The sequence below is a fragment of the Rhinatrema bivittatum genome, chromosome 4, assembly GCF_901001135.1.
Source record: "Rhinatrema bivittatum chromosome 4, aRhiBiv1.1, whole genome shotgun sequence".
Taxonomy (NCBI): Eukaryota; Metazoa; Chordata; class Amphibia; order Gymnophiona; family Rhinatrematidae; genus Rhinatrema; species Rhinatrema bivittatum.
The window spans coordinates 402,129,010-402,146,693 of record NC_042618.1 but is presented as its reverse complement, the minus strand read 5'-3'; the positions used below and the strand labels follow the sequence as shown (position 1 = coordinate 402,146,693).

The window sequence follows — 17,684 nt, the reverse complement described above, 5'->3', positions numbered from 1 at the left end:
TGCGATGTATATGTTAAAAAAAAAAAAAAAAAGTGCTGCTTTTTCTGTACAAGTCTTTTCCGGTCATGCTTTCAAACTGTGGCCCATTTGCTCTGAATTGAATGGCTTTTCTTCCTGGCCTTTCAGCTGAGAGATGGATTAAGATTGTTGGCTTAAATAGATACGCATTATGCTGTCCTTTTCCACAAAGGACAAAAATGGATTTTAAAACTAAAACCTGCACGTCCTCCAATGGCATTTAGCCCTTTCGAGAAGAGCAGGAATTTATTTAGGATGGCTGGTTCAGAAGTAAGTGCCTGGGGTTAAATATATATATAGAGCATTGAGATTTTCACACCCAAGACTGTGGCTGGTTAGATTCAGGCTTGTGCGTACCTCCGAAGCAGCAGTATAATAATACAAACAGCAAGTTCTGCCGAATGATAGCTGTGAAGAGTAAAGATTGAAATTGGAATTTAGATCGCAACTTGTAGACCACATTTTTTTTTGAGAAAATCAAGAATTTCTATGGCCTGGATCAGAAACAAGTATTAAGATCAGGACTATCCTGAACTTTAGCAGTGTTATGTTATGCCCTGCTTTTCTCAGAAAGATTCGGGGAGGCTTGTAAGAATAATATCATAAGAAAACAGCATACAGGAATAGTGTTAAAAACATGACAGGATTACAAAACACACCCCATATAGTGCATTTGCACTGATAAAATGCAGTTGCATACAATGGATCCATTATAAAAGGGTTTTCTAACCTGAATTACATTTTTTTTTTTTAACTCTGGTTATCCTGCATACAATAACTGCTCGGCATGCCGCTCTGATTATGTAAAGATCCTTTTGCTCCATATGTTTTTCTCATGGGAAAGTATTTGTTCATTAGAATTCTGTTGGGAAGCAGAATGATTTTTAGTAGGTGATTTTAGGAAGTCTTCAATTTAGGGTCATTTAATGCAAGAATCCTGTAGAATTTTCATTAGTGTTACGGTGTTTAGAGCATAAGAAGAACCATGCTGGGTCAGACCATGTCCATCAACCCAAGATTCTGTCTCCCAACAGTGGCTAGTCTGGGTCACAGTTACCCGTCAGTTCCCCGATATTTGATCTATTTCTTGTATCTCACTCCCAGGGATAAGTGCCGGCTTTCCCAAGTCTACCTGCCTAATAACTGTTTAGGACTTGTCCTTCAGGAACTTGTCCAATCCTCTTTTAAACTCCACTATGTTAGTTGCCTTGACCACGTCTCCAATAACAGATGCCCTAGTTTGATTGTGCGCTGAGTGAAAAAATACTCCCATGATTTGTTTTAAATTTGCCTGTTGCTAGTTTCATGGACTGTCCCCTAGTCCTTGTGTGTTGAAAGGATAAATAAAGTTCCCTATTTACCTGTTCCATCCCACTCATGATTTTTATAAATATCAATCAGATCCCCTCTCATTCATCACTTTTCTAAGCTAACATGCCCTAATCTGTTTAGCCTTTCTTTATAAGGGACTTTCCATCCCCTTTATCATTTTTATTATGTTCCTTTATATCTTTTCTTTGTTCGCTAAGTCTTTATTGAGATGGAGCACCCAGAACTGTACACGTTACTCAAGGTGCGGTCGCATCATCGATCTGTAAGGGCATTATGATATTCTCAGTTTTGTTCTCTATTCCTTTCCAAATAATTCCTCATATTGTATTTGCCTTTATGATCACCGCTGCACACTGGGCTGAAGATTTCAAGGTCCTATCTGCAAGGACTCTGAGGTCCATTTCTTGTGTGTTGACTCCTAACATGGAACCCAGCATAATGTATCTGTAGTTGAGAATATTTTTCCCTACATTCATTACTTTGCACTTGTCCACTTTAAATTGCATCTGCCAATTAGAAGCCCAGATTCCTAGTCTGACAAGGTCCTTCTGCACATCTTCACAATCCACCTCATTCATCGTCCCTTTCTCCAGATGATTTATGAATATGCTGAACAGCACAATTGCCAATACCCGGATGCACTCCACTAACAACTTTTTCTCCCATTTGGAAAATTGACCATTTTAGTCCTACCCTCTGTTTCCAATCTACAGTACGACACAGCCTCTGATCCCACGACCTTTCAATTTCCTGAGGACTTTGTCAGATGCCTCCTGAAAATCCAAATATACTACATCAACCAGCTCATCTTTGTCCACATGTTTATTTACGTCATCAAAAAAAAATCTAATAAATTGGTAAGGCAACCATGTTGACTCTCTCCCTTTAAACCATGTCTATTTACGTGGTCAGTAATTCTGTTTTTAAGAATAGTTTCGACCATTTTGCCTGGTACAGACGTCAGGTTCTCCAGTGCATAGTTTGCCAGATCACTTCTGGAGCTCTTTTTAAAAACTGGCGTCCCATTGGCCACTCTGTAGTCTTCTGGTACTGTGGCTGTTTTAAAGGATAGCTTGCAAATCACCTGAAACAGGTCTGCCTGTACATTTTTTAGGTTAATACCATCAGTCCTGGTGATTTGTTATTCTTTAGTCTGTCAGTCTGAGTTGTTATGTCCTCCAGTTTCTCAGTGATTCCATCTAGTTGCTCAGAGTAATCACCATTTAAAAAAAAAAAAAAAATGCTTCTCTTGTGGGTGTAACCCAGGCATTCTCCTCAGTACAAGAAGAGGCAAAGAATTACTTTAGTTTTTCTGCTGTTTCCTTGTCCTTCCTGACCATCCCTTTCACCCCTCGGTCATCTAGCGGCCCAACTGACTCCCTCACAGACATTTTTGCTTCAAATGTACTTGGAAAAAGTTTTTATTGCTTGTGTTTTACTTTTATGGCAAGCTTCTTTTCAAATTCTCTTATCCTGCCTAATCACTTTTTTTATATCTAACTTTCCACTGCTTATGCTCTTCCCTATTTTCCTTATTAGGGTCTGCTTTCCATTGTTTGAATTATGCCCTAAACTCGTAAAATAAAATCTAAAGTACTAGATAAGGCTTTGGCATTGAAAAAGAAATTTGTAATAGGTCAGTCCTGTTGTTTTTTCTTAGAATGAACAAACATTCAGAAAGAGAGAAAAATGTATGATACTGCAGTTGCAATGTGTAATTTAAAGCAACATTTTCAGTTTTGCCAATTCAACTAGGCCTAATGTTGTGTGCAGCATGCTCCCATGTGGGAATGTAGTAGAGATGCAAGAATAACTAGAGGTCAAACTCCAAGCTGAAAAACGTTAGCCTGGTTTTTATTTTTATATATTTCTCAGATTAGGTAGAAATATTTCATCAAGCTTTTCCCAGTGAACATGTGTATGCTAACTGCCAATAGTTTTAATGCAAAATTAATGCTAATAAGGTAATGTGATACCTAACTATACAAAATAGCTTGTTAACCTATTAACACAGCAAAAAGTACCCACGTTAAACTGCTCAAAATGCATTAATGGCAAAAACTTAACTATACCTTTGAGCACATGCGTGCTTTACTGTCTAGTAAGAAGTGCCTCATATGCATATCATTCATTTCATCCATTAATATGTACAAGAAACAGTATTTATGTGCATTAACAGCCATACTTTATACACTGACCTTTTTTCATATAAAGTTCACCAATCTGTAGTGTATAATGCTATAATTATAGTGCTACAAAGGAAAAGAGTACCATTTGAAGTTATATTAAAAAAAATGTTTTCAAGGTTATTCCTTTAACTTTTTGTTCTTCCTCTGTTGGCAGTCTAGCAAGTCTCTGAAAAGTGGACTGAAGTCAGTAAGTCCTAGTGCAGATGGGTGTGGAACAAGTCATAAAAAAAAGACCTTATGTGGGGGGGGGGGAAAAAGTAATTTTTAAACAAAATACTTTTATTGTGAAAATGTGGATGTGTATTTGTTGAAAATGAATAGCATAGCCAAACCAAAATTACTCAAAACCTTTGGGGTATTTTTGGTTTGTTTAAAAAAAAGAAAAAAGTGGCTTCTCTGACCCCTACCCATAAGCTTAGTCTGGGGCCTTGGGCCTACCAGTCTGGTTTGAGGCAAGCCCAGTTAGGGCCCCTCCAATCCCCACCCCCTTGTCCCACACCCCTGGAAATAAGCCTGGGGCTGGGCAGCATTCCTGGTCCCCACTTACCCCTTCCATGGGGATCTTGCAAGAAAAACAAAGGGGCAAGATCCCATGAAGTGGGTAAGTGGGTCCCTAGCCCCAAATCATTTCGGGGGGGGGGGGGGGGCAGAAGGGGGTCAGAGAAGCCCGAGGTGGCCCTGGCTGAACTTGGCTAAGCTCAGCCAGATAGGCTGTGGGCCCAGGGAGGCCCCCATATTTTTTAATGTTTTGGTTCTGCAAATGAACCAAACCAAAATAAAACATTCAGGTGAATTAAGCCTGCTCCCCTCCCCTCCCCCCACAAAACAAAAACAAACCAAAATAAAGGGGGGGGGGGGTTTGCTGCACATCATTATTTGAAAGTCTATGTAAGTATGTCTTCTCGCTCTCTCGATACATAAGAACATGCCATACTGGGTCAGACCAAGGGTCCATCAAGCCCAGCATCCTGTTTCCAACAGTGGCCAATCCAGGCCATAAGAACCTGGCAAGTACCCAAAAATTAAGTCTGTTCCATGTTACTGTTGTTAGTAATAGCAGTGGCTATTTTCTAAGTCAACTCAATTAATAGCAGGTAATGGACTTCTCCTCCAAGAACTTATCCAATCCTATTTTAAACCCAGCTACACTAACTGCACTGACCACATCCTCTGGTAACAAATTCCAGAGTTTAATTGTGCGTTGAGTGAAAAAGAACTTTCTCCATCTAGTTTTAAATGTGCCACACGCACATTCTTTCCTTGGGTGCCCTGATCGGGGAATGTATTTACATTACCACAATATGCAATTCACTTGTGTTGGGGCCTTAATGATGAGGGGATTGGGGAGGGCTCTCTATCCTTTTCTACCTTTCAATTTCTGCTGCTCCGCTCCCCCAGCCAGCAGGCCTGGGCAGCTGCTGGAAAACTCGATGTTCAGAAGGCTAGAGGGATTGCTTCCTGTGAGGTGCGCCTTCAGTGCCATTCGTTAGCTAACAGAGGCCGCCCTGTGTAAGTGCAGCCATCTTCCCTCCTTGCCTGGACCTGAGCGTACCAACCAGAGAGCAGCACAAAGTTGTGGGGTTTTTGTGGCCTGTGCCATGAGGCTGGCCCTATTCATGGTATTTTCACTCCAGGCTGAAAGTGTTTTTAGCGGTGATTCAGTCTAACTGGGGACACAGTAACCTCCATGGAATGTTGACCGATCAGGTCCAAACCTGGGGAGAAGGTGGAGCAAGGACCCGACATCTATGCTATTGAAAAATGACCTCAAATCAATAAGGGTGAGGTTATTTTCAGAAGGGTCAAACATGAAAAGGGCTAGAATATCCATGCATAAGCATGGTTGTTAATTCCTCTCTTTTCACATAAAGTAGGTCAAAGGGTTAATTCTCCTGGTAATGCCCATTTCACAGAAGTGACACCTGGGATTAAAACCAAACTGCCCATTCGGTTTGGTGTGTAATCCAACACCAGTTTTGGTGTAACACGGAAGCCAAAAAGATGTTTCATGGCAGGTGAGTGCGTGGCCTGTAGGATTGAGAAATCCGACTCAAGCAGTGATTTCTTTTCTGAGGCATAAGCTGTATTTTTCTGAGGGCAAACAGCTGCCGAGCGTGTGTGTAGTGCATTGCTCAGTACTGTCTGGTGAACAGTAAGTGTGCTGCAGACATCGGTGCTGTTTGTACTGGTTGTAGAGGATGACACTAGCGTTATAGAGCAAAAGTGGTTAGCTGAATTCTTTCTCCATTACAGCCTGGAAGCTGCTGGGTGGTTCTTTATTCACTCCAGGAATTTACCAGAGGTGTGGAAGAATTAATGGAGAAATTTTGATAATTTTGATATACAGTAAAGGTTTCTGTTAACGTTTGTGCCTGTGAAAGTTAATAATCAGATTTTAGTGTACAGGGCATTTTTCTGTAGAGCAAATGTTAAAGCATATATATTTTGTTCATGATTCCAATCCAGTAGTTTCTTGCTTACCTGAATCTGTAGCAAGCAGTGGTTTCTTTCTCTTTTGATGTCCAGACTTTGGGAGCTTGAGTTACCGCCAACACAATAGTTGCATTTTGCCAAAAGGAAAAATGTGGGGCCTGTGTTGCTGAGCAATCTGCTGATAGATGATACGTTCTGCACCGTGGCTCAGCTGCAGTTGTACTCACTGTGCTTTATCATGTGTCTGGAGCCTAATGACTAATTAGCCAGAGCTGCCAGGAATCTCTTCCCAACCCTTTAAAAATGTATCCTACGCTTCAAAACCAGAAAAGCATTGGAGACCTGGTTTATTTGCTCTTTTATTCTGCTTTACATAATCAGAAATGCCAGGCTGTCTTGCACTGTGGAAAGGAAGTTTTCTCCCGTGCCCACATTTTGGTCAATGATGCTTTTTCTTGCTCATCGTTCCAGTCAAAGAGCCATTTCAGTTTGACCAGCTCCCTGTCTGGCCGTGCTGAAGTGCCTTTGCCCAGTACACCTCATCCTGCTTTCGGCTCAGCCAAAATCAGGACTGGGATCTGCTACCATGTGCCTTCATTTGCAACTACCCAGAGATTCTTCCTCTTATTTCCCCACTCCCAACATATCTAATCTGATCTATATTCCTAGGCTGGGGGGGATATGTTCCAGGGCTTCCAAAATCCTGCAATCATGAGCCCTGGCTTTATTTATTAACTCTATTTTATATTCACTATTTCCACATGTTCAAGGTGGATTGCATACATAATTGTATGTATATAAATATAAAACAATTTAAAATATTAAAAAGTATAAAATACAATGCACATAAAATCAAACAATATTTCATTTTTTTCATTTCATTTATTAACATTTATTAATCGCCTACCACAAAAGAGGCCTAGGCGATTTACATCATTATCATACATAATAAAAACATAAAGAATAACAAATACAATAACACACAAATTGCATATGTTTCACAGAAACAAAAATAGTCAATATCATATTAAGACAAAGACAAAAATATTGCATAGTTACGACACCTAATTGATACACAGTCAGGAATTCTGTATATGCCTTGGCAAAAAGAAAAACCTTCACTTTCTTTCTGAACTTCAAATAATTATCTCCTGATGCCCATTTTAATGGCAGTGCGTTCCATAATACTGGAATGACTAGAGAAAAAGCACAACGAACAGTTGCTTGCAGACAAAACTTAGCAACAGACGGAACCGCAAGCAGATTCTGTCCTTCAGACCGAAAATTGTGCATGGGTATCTACAGTTGGAAGCTTATTGGCAAGGCAGTCCTCTTTTTTTTTTTTTTTTATCAGAAAACTTTAGTGTCACCCCCCCCCCCCCCCTCAGGGTGCTGTGAATACTGCCTCTGCTGTATGCCCAGCCCTGGCCAACTCAGGAGAGCAGAAGGACCAGAATTGGGGATCTTAACCAGAGACCTTCCTCATGGAGAGGTACACAGCACTTACTACTTGAACCATGAGGCCGGTACTATAACCACAAGATTTAACTTTAAAATAAATAAATAAATGAATATATATATATATATATATATATATATATACATATATATTTCTGTAGGGTTCAAGGTTTTGTTCCAAGCATGCAACATCCATCTTCCCACCTCTCCACACCCCCCCCCCCCCCCCCCACCCCAAGTCTGTCAAAAGGCTGTAGCAGTAGTACCTGTCTCTTAAACTCAGCCACCCTGGCAAGCAGCACTGGGAAAAGGACAAATGAGTTCTTGTGCATGGCACCCCCAATCCCAGAAAGTAACGTCAAGATCGCTTCTTTAAATGTTGTCAGCTTTTGAGTTGGGAAAACTGAACGGCTTCCTTTTAAGCTATTTGAAATGTGTAGGCCTTCGTAGGGCGTAATATTGTTCATTCCACCCGGTCTCCTCCTTTTGGACAGCTTTTCAGTGATATTTACACACAGGTTGTTTCTGCCTGGAGAGCAGCGGGAGAGAAATCACTTTTACAGCAGTGTGATATCTGGGGTTACAGGCCTCTCCTCCCAGGAACTGGGTTGCCTTGCAGGCAGAACTGCGGACCAGATGACAGGCATGATCATAAACTGCTACTGGAAATGCCAGTGGAAGCGGGTAGGATAATGCACGTGGCATCTAATAATAATAATAATCTGCGTGGATACTGCGGTTCTTTCAGTTATGCTCTTTGGTATCGAGAAGCTACAAAGAATAATACTTACAACAAGTAAGACGTTAGACCTGTATTCAAAGGAACACGCTGTGGTCTTTTCAAGACTTGGATAGGCAAAAGTTCACGCCTGTGGAGACGTGTGTTACTAGCAACACATGCTCCACATTTAGCGTTTAAAGGGTTTGCAGATGGTCAGAAGGTAGTGAGTTAATATTCTGTGGGGCCAGGTCTGGGTTCTTCAAGTTTACTGCAGCAGTTTTGAAAGCTGTTTTGTTGCCAGACGGCGTGCAGAGGTGCTCTCTGATAAGTTATTAAAGAATCTGCTAATTTCTTTAGCACAAAAGAATTATCTTAAGTAGATTCAAGAACCAATTCCAAAATTTTCAGGGAAGTGTTTTTGGTTTTTTTTTTCTTTCTTGCTTTGTGACAGGGATGAGTTCAGATGCAAGGCTGGCTTTTTTTTTTTTTGGGGGGGGGAGGGTCTTCAAGCACAAGGGTACACCAGCCTCCTCTCCTGATGCGACCCGGGGGACTGGAGAAGACTTGCTGCCGCGTGCCCCACCCCTGCCAACGGAAGAGTCGCACTAGGGTCCCAGTTCCTGCCACCTGCGTCTCTCCTGCTCGCTCGCTCTCTCCGTCCGCTTTGTACCACGGAGGAGAGTGAGAAAGAGATGCTGTGACATGAAGCAGCGTCTAGCGCTGCCAGGCCCCCTTGCGCTGCCCTCCTGTTGGCGGTTGTGGGGCAGGAATGGAAGGAGGAGGGTGGCAGGGATGAAAGGTGAGAGGCAGGGGCAGAAGGGTGTGGAAGGCGGGGGCCAGGGACCCAAGGTAAGAGCAAGGAGGGAAGATGGAAGGTAAGAGCGAGGCTGCAGGTGGTGTCGTGACTGAAGCTGGTATTTTTCATTGGGGGGGGGAGTGAGAGGGGCACCAGTTTCAGATTTTGCACGAGGTGCAAGTTAGCCTAGAGCCAGCTCTATTCAGATACTCTGCCTTGTGAGGGTTTTTTGTTTTGTTTTTTTTTTTTGCCAAAATGGGAGGATGACATTAATTATGTATACTTGAAGTTTCTATGTTCTGTTTGGTTGGCTGAGAGTAGCGTGGTAGCTAAAATAGGATTTTTTTGGTGGGGGAGAATCTCAAACCTTTCTTCATGAAAGAAATAATTGTACAAAGGAGGACTTGAGAATGGTTTATGAAATAATTGGCAAGTCTGGCTGAATCCAGGCTATTGCATGGGCACCAGATAACTTTACCATTGTCCGTTTCTGCTTTCAGCCTTACTCACGTGTCCTTTCACTGTATTAGATACCTTTTAGAGCAAGGGGTCCTCAACTGCGGCGCATGAGGGCTCCAAGCATTTCTGGTTTCAGAATAACTCTTGAAACGAGTATATTCTAATATATAGGCGGTAAATATTAATTGTGGATATTCTGAAAACCAAGCCTGTTTGTGGCCCTCCAGGGCTGGGATTGAGAACTCTTGTCCTGGGCCTTGCATCTTCCTAAAAATGACTGTGGAGGTCAGATAACTCAGGGCCCCAGAGTTTGATGAGCAGGAAAAAGGGGTCCCACCTGGCATTTAAAACCAGTGACTTGTTTCTTTCCAGCCCATCTGAAAGAGTAGCCCCACCCTCTTTGCTGCATGGGCTGTTGTAGCTCTTGTTTGGAGGGAACAAGAAGTGCCAGGGGTGGAGCTATTGCCATGGTGCAGGGCCCAGGCAATGGCCCTGATTGTCACTCTCCAGCCCCCGTAGGTAATCTTGCCTGACCTAAAATACTCCTCCTATTTAAAAGAAGTGTGATTTAGATTCAAGAACCCAGTAATCGGGCTATTTATTTATTTATTTATTTAACAGTTTTATATACCGACCTTCATAGTAAATAACCATATCGGACCGGTTTACAATTAACAAAGAATATAACTGGGGTAACAATTCAAGTAAACAAAAAGTAAACAGTAGGTAGGAATGAGTCAAAGTTACAATCAACAGGGTAGGAGAACTTGGAAGCTTGCAATAAGCTGGAAAGAAGATAAGGCAGGAAATAAATATGAAGTTATATCATAGGGCACACGGGTTGAAGCTTAATGGTGCTTTAACCTGGAAGATTCAGAGTCCATTCGTGAAGTGTAATCACCATAACGGGTAAGCGTGAAGGACAACTAGTGATTGTCTGGTGGGTCGGCGAAGGCTTGGTGAAAGAGCCAGGTTTTGAGTCTTTTTCTAAAAGTTAACAGGCAAGGCTCCACTCTAAGACTTGAAGGGATGCTATTCCAGATGGATGGGCCAGCTATCGAAAAAGCTCTGTCTTTGGTCATCGAGAGGCGTGATGCTTTAGTAGGGGGAAATTTCAGGGTGCCTTTTAGAATATCTCTAGATGGTCTGTTAGAGGAGTGGAGTTTGCTATAGGTGGCAGGCTTCATTTGTGATGGTAACTATATCATGAAGCCTGCATTCATTCTCTTTGTTTCCAAAAGAATACAAGGTCCTCCCTCCTCACTAATCTGAAACTTACATTCACTCATCTTTCCCATTTATAACCTTGTAGTTCACCAGCAGTACCTGCCTAAGTGGTATGTGAAAGCAGCATTTAATCCAGCTGTCAGCAGAGAGGTTATTGGGAAATATTTATTTTGGAACTGTCCATACTGTAGACAGATCAGCAATCCCTGTACCCTGTAAAGATATGGCATCTTCAGGGTAGTAATGTTGACACTATAGCACAGAATCTTTAAGGATAGGCAGTGAGGTCATTTTACCCTTACACTTACATTTACACAAAGACAATCGTTGAGTAAAGCATTCTTTTTCCTCTGCTAAGTGTACGTATTGTGATGCCAGAATCACCATAGTACTTGATCGTAGCGCCATTCTAGTGGCTGTATTGCTCTTACAGAAACCTGGAGACCTGGAAGAATGTGAGGCCTACAAAAGAAACGGTGTTGTGGGGTCATCAGCTTTCAAAATCAAACAGGTCCCTTCGATGATCTCAAAAGGTCATACAGTAATTTTTTTAATTTAGATTCCACCTTTTGAGACACTTCAGAGGGGATTGTATTTAGATACTGTAAGTATTACTCCTGGGAATTCTGCAGAAAAAAACCTTAAAATTTTGCAAACTTTATATTGTTCAAAATAACACAATTTACATTAGTCTTTAATAACATTTTAAATTAATACTGAAAAAAGTTATTACTTAAATATGCAGAATTTCCCTAGAAATTCACTGTAAGAGTGTCCCTTCCACTCACTCTCCTTACTCCCCTGGCCACTTTACCTTCCTTAGGCCCCAACTCCTCCACCTGCCAGTATCTCTCACCTCCACCTCTAGGCTCAACCCCTTCCACTCTATCACCACTCCCAGAGTTTGACCCCGTTCTCAGTACTGCCCCTTACACAGGTCCCCTCTGTTCCTCCCTCTCTCTAGTACACATACACACACCCTCAAACAGGCTCCCTCACTCTCTCACACACACACACACACACCCCTTCATACAGGGTCCCTCTCTCTTGCATACACACCCACACAAGCCCCCTTTCTCTCTCACACATACATCCTCACACAGGCTACCTATTACTCTCTCACGCACCCCTTCCCACAGGCTCTCTCTCTCTCACACATATTCATTTGGAAACAAACAGGCTAGCACTCTCACATACACATACACACTCCTTCACAATCTCCTCATATAGGCTCCCTCTCCCTGGCACCCACACTCAAGCATACCCCCTGCTCACACCCCTTCACCCTCCTTTCTCTCACACTCTGCTCCCCTCTCTTCCCTTCTCCCCTCTCTCACACCCTCTCCCCCTCTTCTCACACACACACACACACCTCTCTACACACATACACTCACACCGGGGCCTTCATCTTCGCCGTGAATGGCGCGCTCTCTGTTCGCAGCACGCCGGGGTCTCCTGCCATTTTCTGCGCAGAATTTGGCTGTTCTGCGCAGGGGGAGGATTCTGCACTCTGCATTAACGCAGAATTCCCCCAGGACTAAAGTATATCCCTATCTCCAGAGGGCTCACAATCTAAGGGTCTCATTCTGTCTCTGGGAAAAATGCTTAGTAAATGAGGCCCTAAGTTCATTCTTTTTGAAAGATACCACAACTTTCTAAGACTCCACAGGTACATGCTAATCTTGTGGGTGCACACAGTGCAGATAGAGTTAACTTTGGTACATTGGTACAGTTTTGTTTTTTTTTTGTTTGTTTTGTTTTTTAATGTTTTTAAATCTGTGAAAAGCCTCTTGTAAGTGTTGTAGTGCAGTGGGTTTATTTCTAAGTACAAGAGAGTACAGACACTGTTACTCAATAACCTTGAGTCGCTCTGTTCCATTGACGTCCAGCATGAGTAGATTGATTACTCACCTAAAAGAGTGGGTAGCAGGCAGCTTCATAAGTTTTCTCTTAAATCATTTATTAAATGAGAACAGATTAGACAGGCACTAGAAATACTACCAAGGTTGTCCGTTGAAACTCTCTCATTGCAGATTGGCCTGTAAGAACGTTTTAGTCGTGTTTATGCTTTGTGAGCCGCTCAGCAAATTTAGAATGACTGAAGTGTGTGAGTTTGGGGGGAGGGGTTTCATCCATGAACTAATCTTTCTACATTCCTTCTCCCTCCATCCCCTGCATGCACACACCGGAGCTTTGGAAAATCCTTCCAGGACGCAAGCGCCAGGCTCTCGTATCCGATTCAAATCCAGCCTGAAAACTCACCTCTTCGAGGCTTCTTTTAATACTCAACCCCCAATTTTTCCTACTCATCGATCTGGGTTCTAGACTCGGAACTGTTTTTCTCGGTCTCTTAGAGCTGGGGTACTTGCCAGGTTCTTATGGCCTGGATTGGCCACTGTTGGAGACAGGACGCTGGGCTTGATGGACCCTTGGTCTGACCCAGTATGGCATGTTCTTAGGTTCTTATTTTCTTACTTCACAGTACACAAGAAAAGGCTGAGTGGCAATAATTTACATAACCAGAGTTCTCCTTTAAAATCTTTCAGACCCAAATGTCATATTTGAGGATACTCGGTGAAATCACAGCCCGCTATCTTAACTCGTCTCTTATTTGTTTTTCGTTATGTCCATCTTATGAGCTCCAAGGAGTAGGGACTGTCCATTAATGTCTTTTTGTACAACGTTGCATACATCTGGTATGCCTTGTACACATAGTGACGATGATAACTGCAAGGGCACTGAGCAAAAAATGAAGGCACATGCGGTCTGGGGTGGCCCAACCACCTTCTCTCTGTTCTCACTCTTTCCCCTGCAACATTTCTTGTGTAAAGCTGGAAGCCTGTGGTGGAAAGTTAACCATTCCCGTCACTCAGAGCAGCCAGTGATCATTTAGGGGTGGACTGTAAAAAAATGAAATGAAATGAGTTTGGGAAAGAGAAAGTGGGGAAAAAAGTGAAGTGATCAAACTAAAGAATGGAAAAAAGAAAAACAAATCTTGTCGTAAGCAATGGTTATAGTCTCTGTATGAATAATGGGGATGGCAGTGAACGCGCTGTAATATTAGACTTCCTGTATAACCTGTTGTATTTCTGTAATGTCGGCGCACAGTGTGTTAAAGGTGTTCCCAGGGAAGACGCTGCTTCAGTAAAAAAAAAAAAAAATGTAAGACTGACTTCCGGTGTACTTGGAGAAAGATGTGAAAAGAGCAAAGGTGGTTGGAATTCATGGCTGGAGCAGTGAGAATGCGTGTGTTGTGCAAATCTCCGTTCTCAGTTAAACCCTACTGGTTCCTGTCTCTTGAAGGGAGGGTGGGATAGAGGAGGTGTCATTGCTTGTGATGTCACCGGTGTGTCAGCGGTGGGATGGGTAGGACAGCGAAACCAGAGTCCTGCCCTTGGAGTCTGAAGCAAAGAAGGAATGGCAGGAAGTGCCTTCTAGGCAAAAAGAAAGCTGTGTGGATTTATTTTCATTTACTGATGAAACCACTTGGGCTACAGAACACAAAATGAACATCTGGTGTTTTCGTTGACTGTTGGTAAGAATTGTACTGTTATTAATTGTCTCATCAACTTTTTGTTATCATGTTTAGATGTGTACATAAGAAAATCTATGAGAATTTAAATTTTGTAGGTTGAAGTGATTTTTTAACTACGGGTACTATGGGTCATGTGCACTGAGGATATTTTTCAGTTTTATGCCTATCAGGGAAAAATACTTAGTACATTTAGCACTATATTTCTCGTGCCCATTAGCAAAATTCTTATAGACATTGTAGCGTGAAAATTGAGAAGTAGATTGCAGCTGGAACCAAATGCTCTCCCCTTGCAGTGCTGCGTGCATTCTAGTGCAGACCTATGGCACCTGAGCAAATGATAGCGCTTTATTTAATAAATGAAATCCTCACATTTTTATTTCAGTTACTGTGCAGTGACATTTTCAGCTCAAAATGTTTTTTCTACCCAGTCTTTTTTTATCATAGCGTTTTGACAGAAGAGAGACATTTATCTGTCTTGTTTGGCATGCTTTAAAGTGCAAGTGACACACTGCAATGTTAATGAAGCCATAATCTGAACTTCTTCCAAATAATGTTAGCTAAAACATCAGAATGAAAGGCTTTCCCCACCGGGGATTCCTAACATGCTGATTGCTTGATGCAGTATCTCTACATGTTTGGGAGTAGCATCTAGAAAGAATCGCATACAGTCTTAATGACATGATGACCCTATTTGCTCGAAATGTTTGGCTGCTATGTACCCCATTGGTATAAACTCCTAAGCAGGGCCGTGTTCTGTCCTGTCTTACTCTAATGCAATGAATGCAGGTCTTTGAGCTGTTAAAGATCCGATGTTTGCTCTTTTTTTTTTTATCAGTACTGACATATTAGATGGGCACAAGGATAACCTTATTACTCAGTGTATTAAAGATGTTTGCTTAATATTTAGTTAGGTTATGGAATTACAAAAAATGTTAAAGGAAAAAATAATTTTTCACTCACTACTGTAATTTTAAATTTAGAACACGCAGATCAATTTGAGAAGAAAGGCGTGTCCTGTTTTAATATGAAGTCGTTTCCACTTTTGCTACCAGCAAAGCTTTGAAACCACAGAAAAGCTATAAAAGGACTAAATTTTAGAAAGTTTTTCCCCACAGAATATTTAAAAAAATCAGGCCTACAATTCTGTTTCGGAAACACGTTTAGACACTGTTCTGGATTGATAGAAGTTCAAGAACTGAGGACAGACTGAGTCTGAATTGTAACAGGAAGAGGGGAGTAATAAACAGGCAATGCCCAGTCCTCCAAAGGCTCCAGAACGGCCATCCTCTCTCTCTTTCTGTGTTCCGGTATCCAAGGGGAGGGGGATTCCTATGCGGCCTGTATACTGGGCACTTTAATCTGGCTTTAATTGTGTTTCTAGAGACTTCAAATTAATGAAAGCAATATTTTTGCTACAGATTTGTGTACAGTGAAACAGAGAATGTGTTTGAACAAATATGTGGAGGCCACACAAGGTGCTGCCTGTGCACAGAACATTAGCTTTTTAGCTCCATAAATATTAATGCCTACTAGTTTGGACATGATCAAGATCCTTAATTAGCTGGCTGCCTGCCCCAAGATACAAGACATTCTAAACAGAAACATGCAGCAGAGTAGGGTAGTAATGTGTTGTACGGTTTTTTTATCCTTCTGTTCTTTTCCTTCACCCTTTCTTAGTTATTTCAGTGGAAACAGCTGGAGAACTTGTACTTCCGTGATAAGAAATTTGCTGTAGAAGTTCACGACCCTCGCAGGTGAGCCTACTGCACCCAGCACCACACATGCCACAATCTCAACTAGGAAGATATGAGCAGATGCTTTAAATACATCTTTTTCAGTTTGAAGATCTGAAGAGGTATTATAAAGGGCCCAGCTGTAAGATAGGGGGTGCATTGCACTGTATTTCTATACTGTTGTACAGCACACTTGATCCTGCAGCAGAATAATTGCAGTGTCTCCACCCATGAATATTACAAATGCCTGCATTGAGGTAACTGGGTATTTGCACAAGGAAGGATTTCATAAATAGTTCACAGCTCCTTAGTGAAATACAAAAATAGTTTTTTATCCAGTGAAATCATCCAGAAGAAGATGTAAAATCTCTGCTAAAAGCAGAATGTTCATGGAAAATGAATTTTATCTCTAATGAAGAATGCATTAAATGTTGGAAAACACATTTCTCTTCTGCATGTAACGTTATTGTAGCAAGTATTTCTGCAAGCATAATTTGGTGTGTGTATATGTATATGTGTGTGGGTATGTTTGTATATATGTGCTTATGTGTGTGTGTGTGTATGTATATGTGTGTATGTATGTATATGTATATAGAAACATAGAAATGACGGCAGAAGAAGACCAAATGGCCCATCCAGTCTGCCCAGCAAGCTTCACACACTTTTTTCTCTCATACTTATCTGTTTCTCTTAGCTCTTGGTTCTATTTCCTTTCCACCCCCACCATTAATGTAGAAAGCAGTGATGGAGCTGCATCCAAGTGAATATCTAGCTGATAAGTTAGGGGTAGTAGGGGTAGTAACCGCTGCAATAAGCAAGCTACACCCATGCTTATTTGTTTTACTCAGACTATGTTATACAGCCCTTATTGGTTGTTTATCTTCTCCCCTGCCGTTGAAGCAGGGAGCTATGCTGGATATGCTTGAGGTATCAGTTTATTCTTCTCCCATGCTGTTGAAGCAGAGAGCCATGCTGGATATGCATCGAAAGTGAAGTATCAGGCACATTTGGTTTGGGGTAGTAACCGCCGTAACAAGCCAGCTACTCCCCACTTTGTGAGTGTGAACCCTTTTTTCTTCTCCCCTGCCGTTGAAGCAGGGAGCTATGCTGGATATGCGTGAAGTATCAGTTTTTTCTTCTCCCCTGCCGTTGAAACAGAGAACTATGCTGTATATGCATAGAAATAGAAGTAACAGGCTTATTTGGTTTGGGGTAGTAACCGCCGTAACAAGCCAGCTACTCCCCCCTTTGTGAGTGCAGATCCTTTATTCCACATTTCCTCTTGCTGTTGAAGCTAGAACGATGTTGGAGTCACAGTAAGCATGTGTACGTTTATTGAATAAGGGTATTGTCTCCAGGCAGTAGCCATCATTCTGGCAAGTCACCCACTCTTCATTGGCGGCCTCTTGACTTTATGGATCCACAGTGTTTATCCCACGCCCCTTTGAAGTCCTTCACAGTTCTGGTCTTCACCACATCCTCCGGAAGGGCATTCCAGGCATCCACCACCCTCTCCGTGAAGAAATACTTCCTAACATTGGTTCTGAATCTTCCTCCCTGGAGCTTCAAATCGTGACCCCTGGTTCTGCTGATTTTTTTCCTACGGAAAAGGTTTGTCGTTGTCTTTGGATCATTAAAACCTTTCAAGTATCTGAAAGTCTGTATCATATTGCCTCTGCTCCTCCTTTCCTCCAGGGTGTACATATTTAGATTCTTCAATCTCTCCTCGTACGTCATCCGATGAAGATCCTCCGCCTTCCTGGTCGCCCTTCTCTGTACCGCT

The 17,684-nt window shown here is 42.0% G+C and overlaps 1 protein-coding gene across 1 annotated transcript in view; it reads left to right on the top strand.

Annotated features, from left to right (window-relative positions):
- The window catches only part of FRMD4B (FERM domain containing 4B), a 295,281-nt gene that overhangs the window by 241,495 nt on the left and 36,102 nt on the right, over nucleotides 1-17,684 (top strand). Inside the window, exon 12 of the mRNA XM_029601082.1 lies at nucleotides 15,846-15,922. Within this exon, the coding sequence (XP_029456942.1) occupies nucleotides 15,846-15,922 (77 nt within the window). The remainder of the gene's footprint in view (nucleotides 1-15,845; nucleotides 15,923-17,684) is intronic.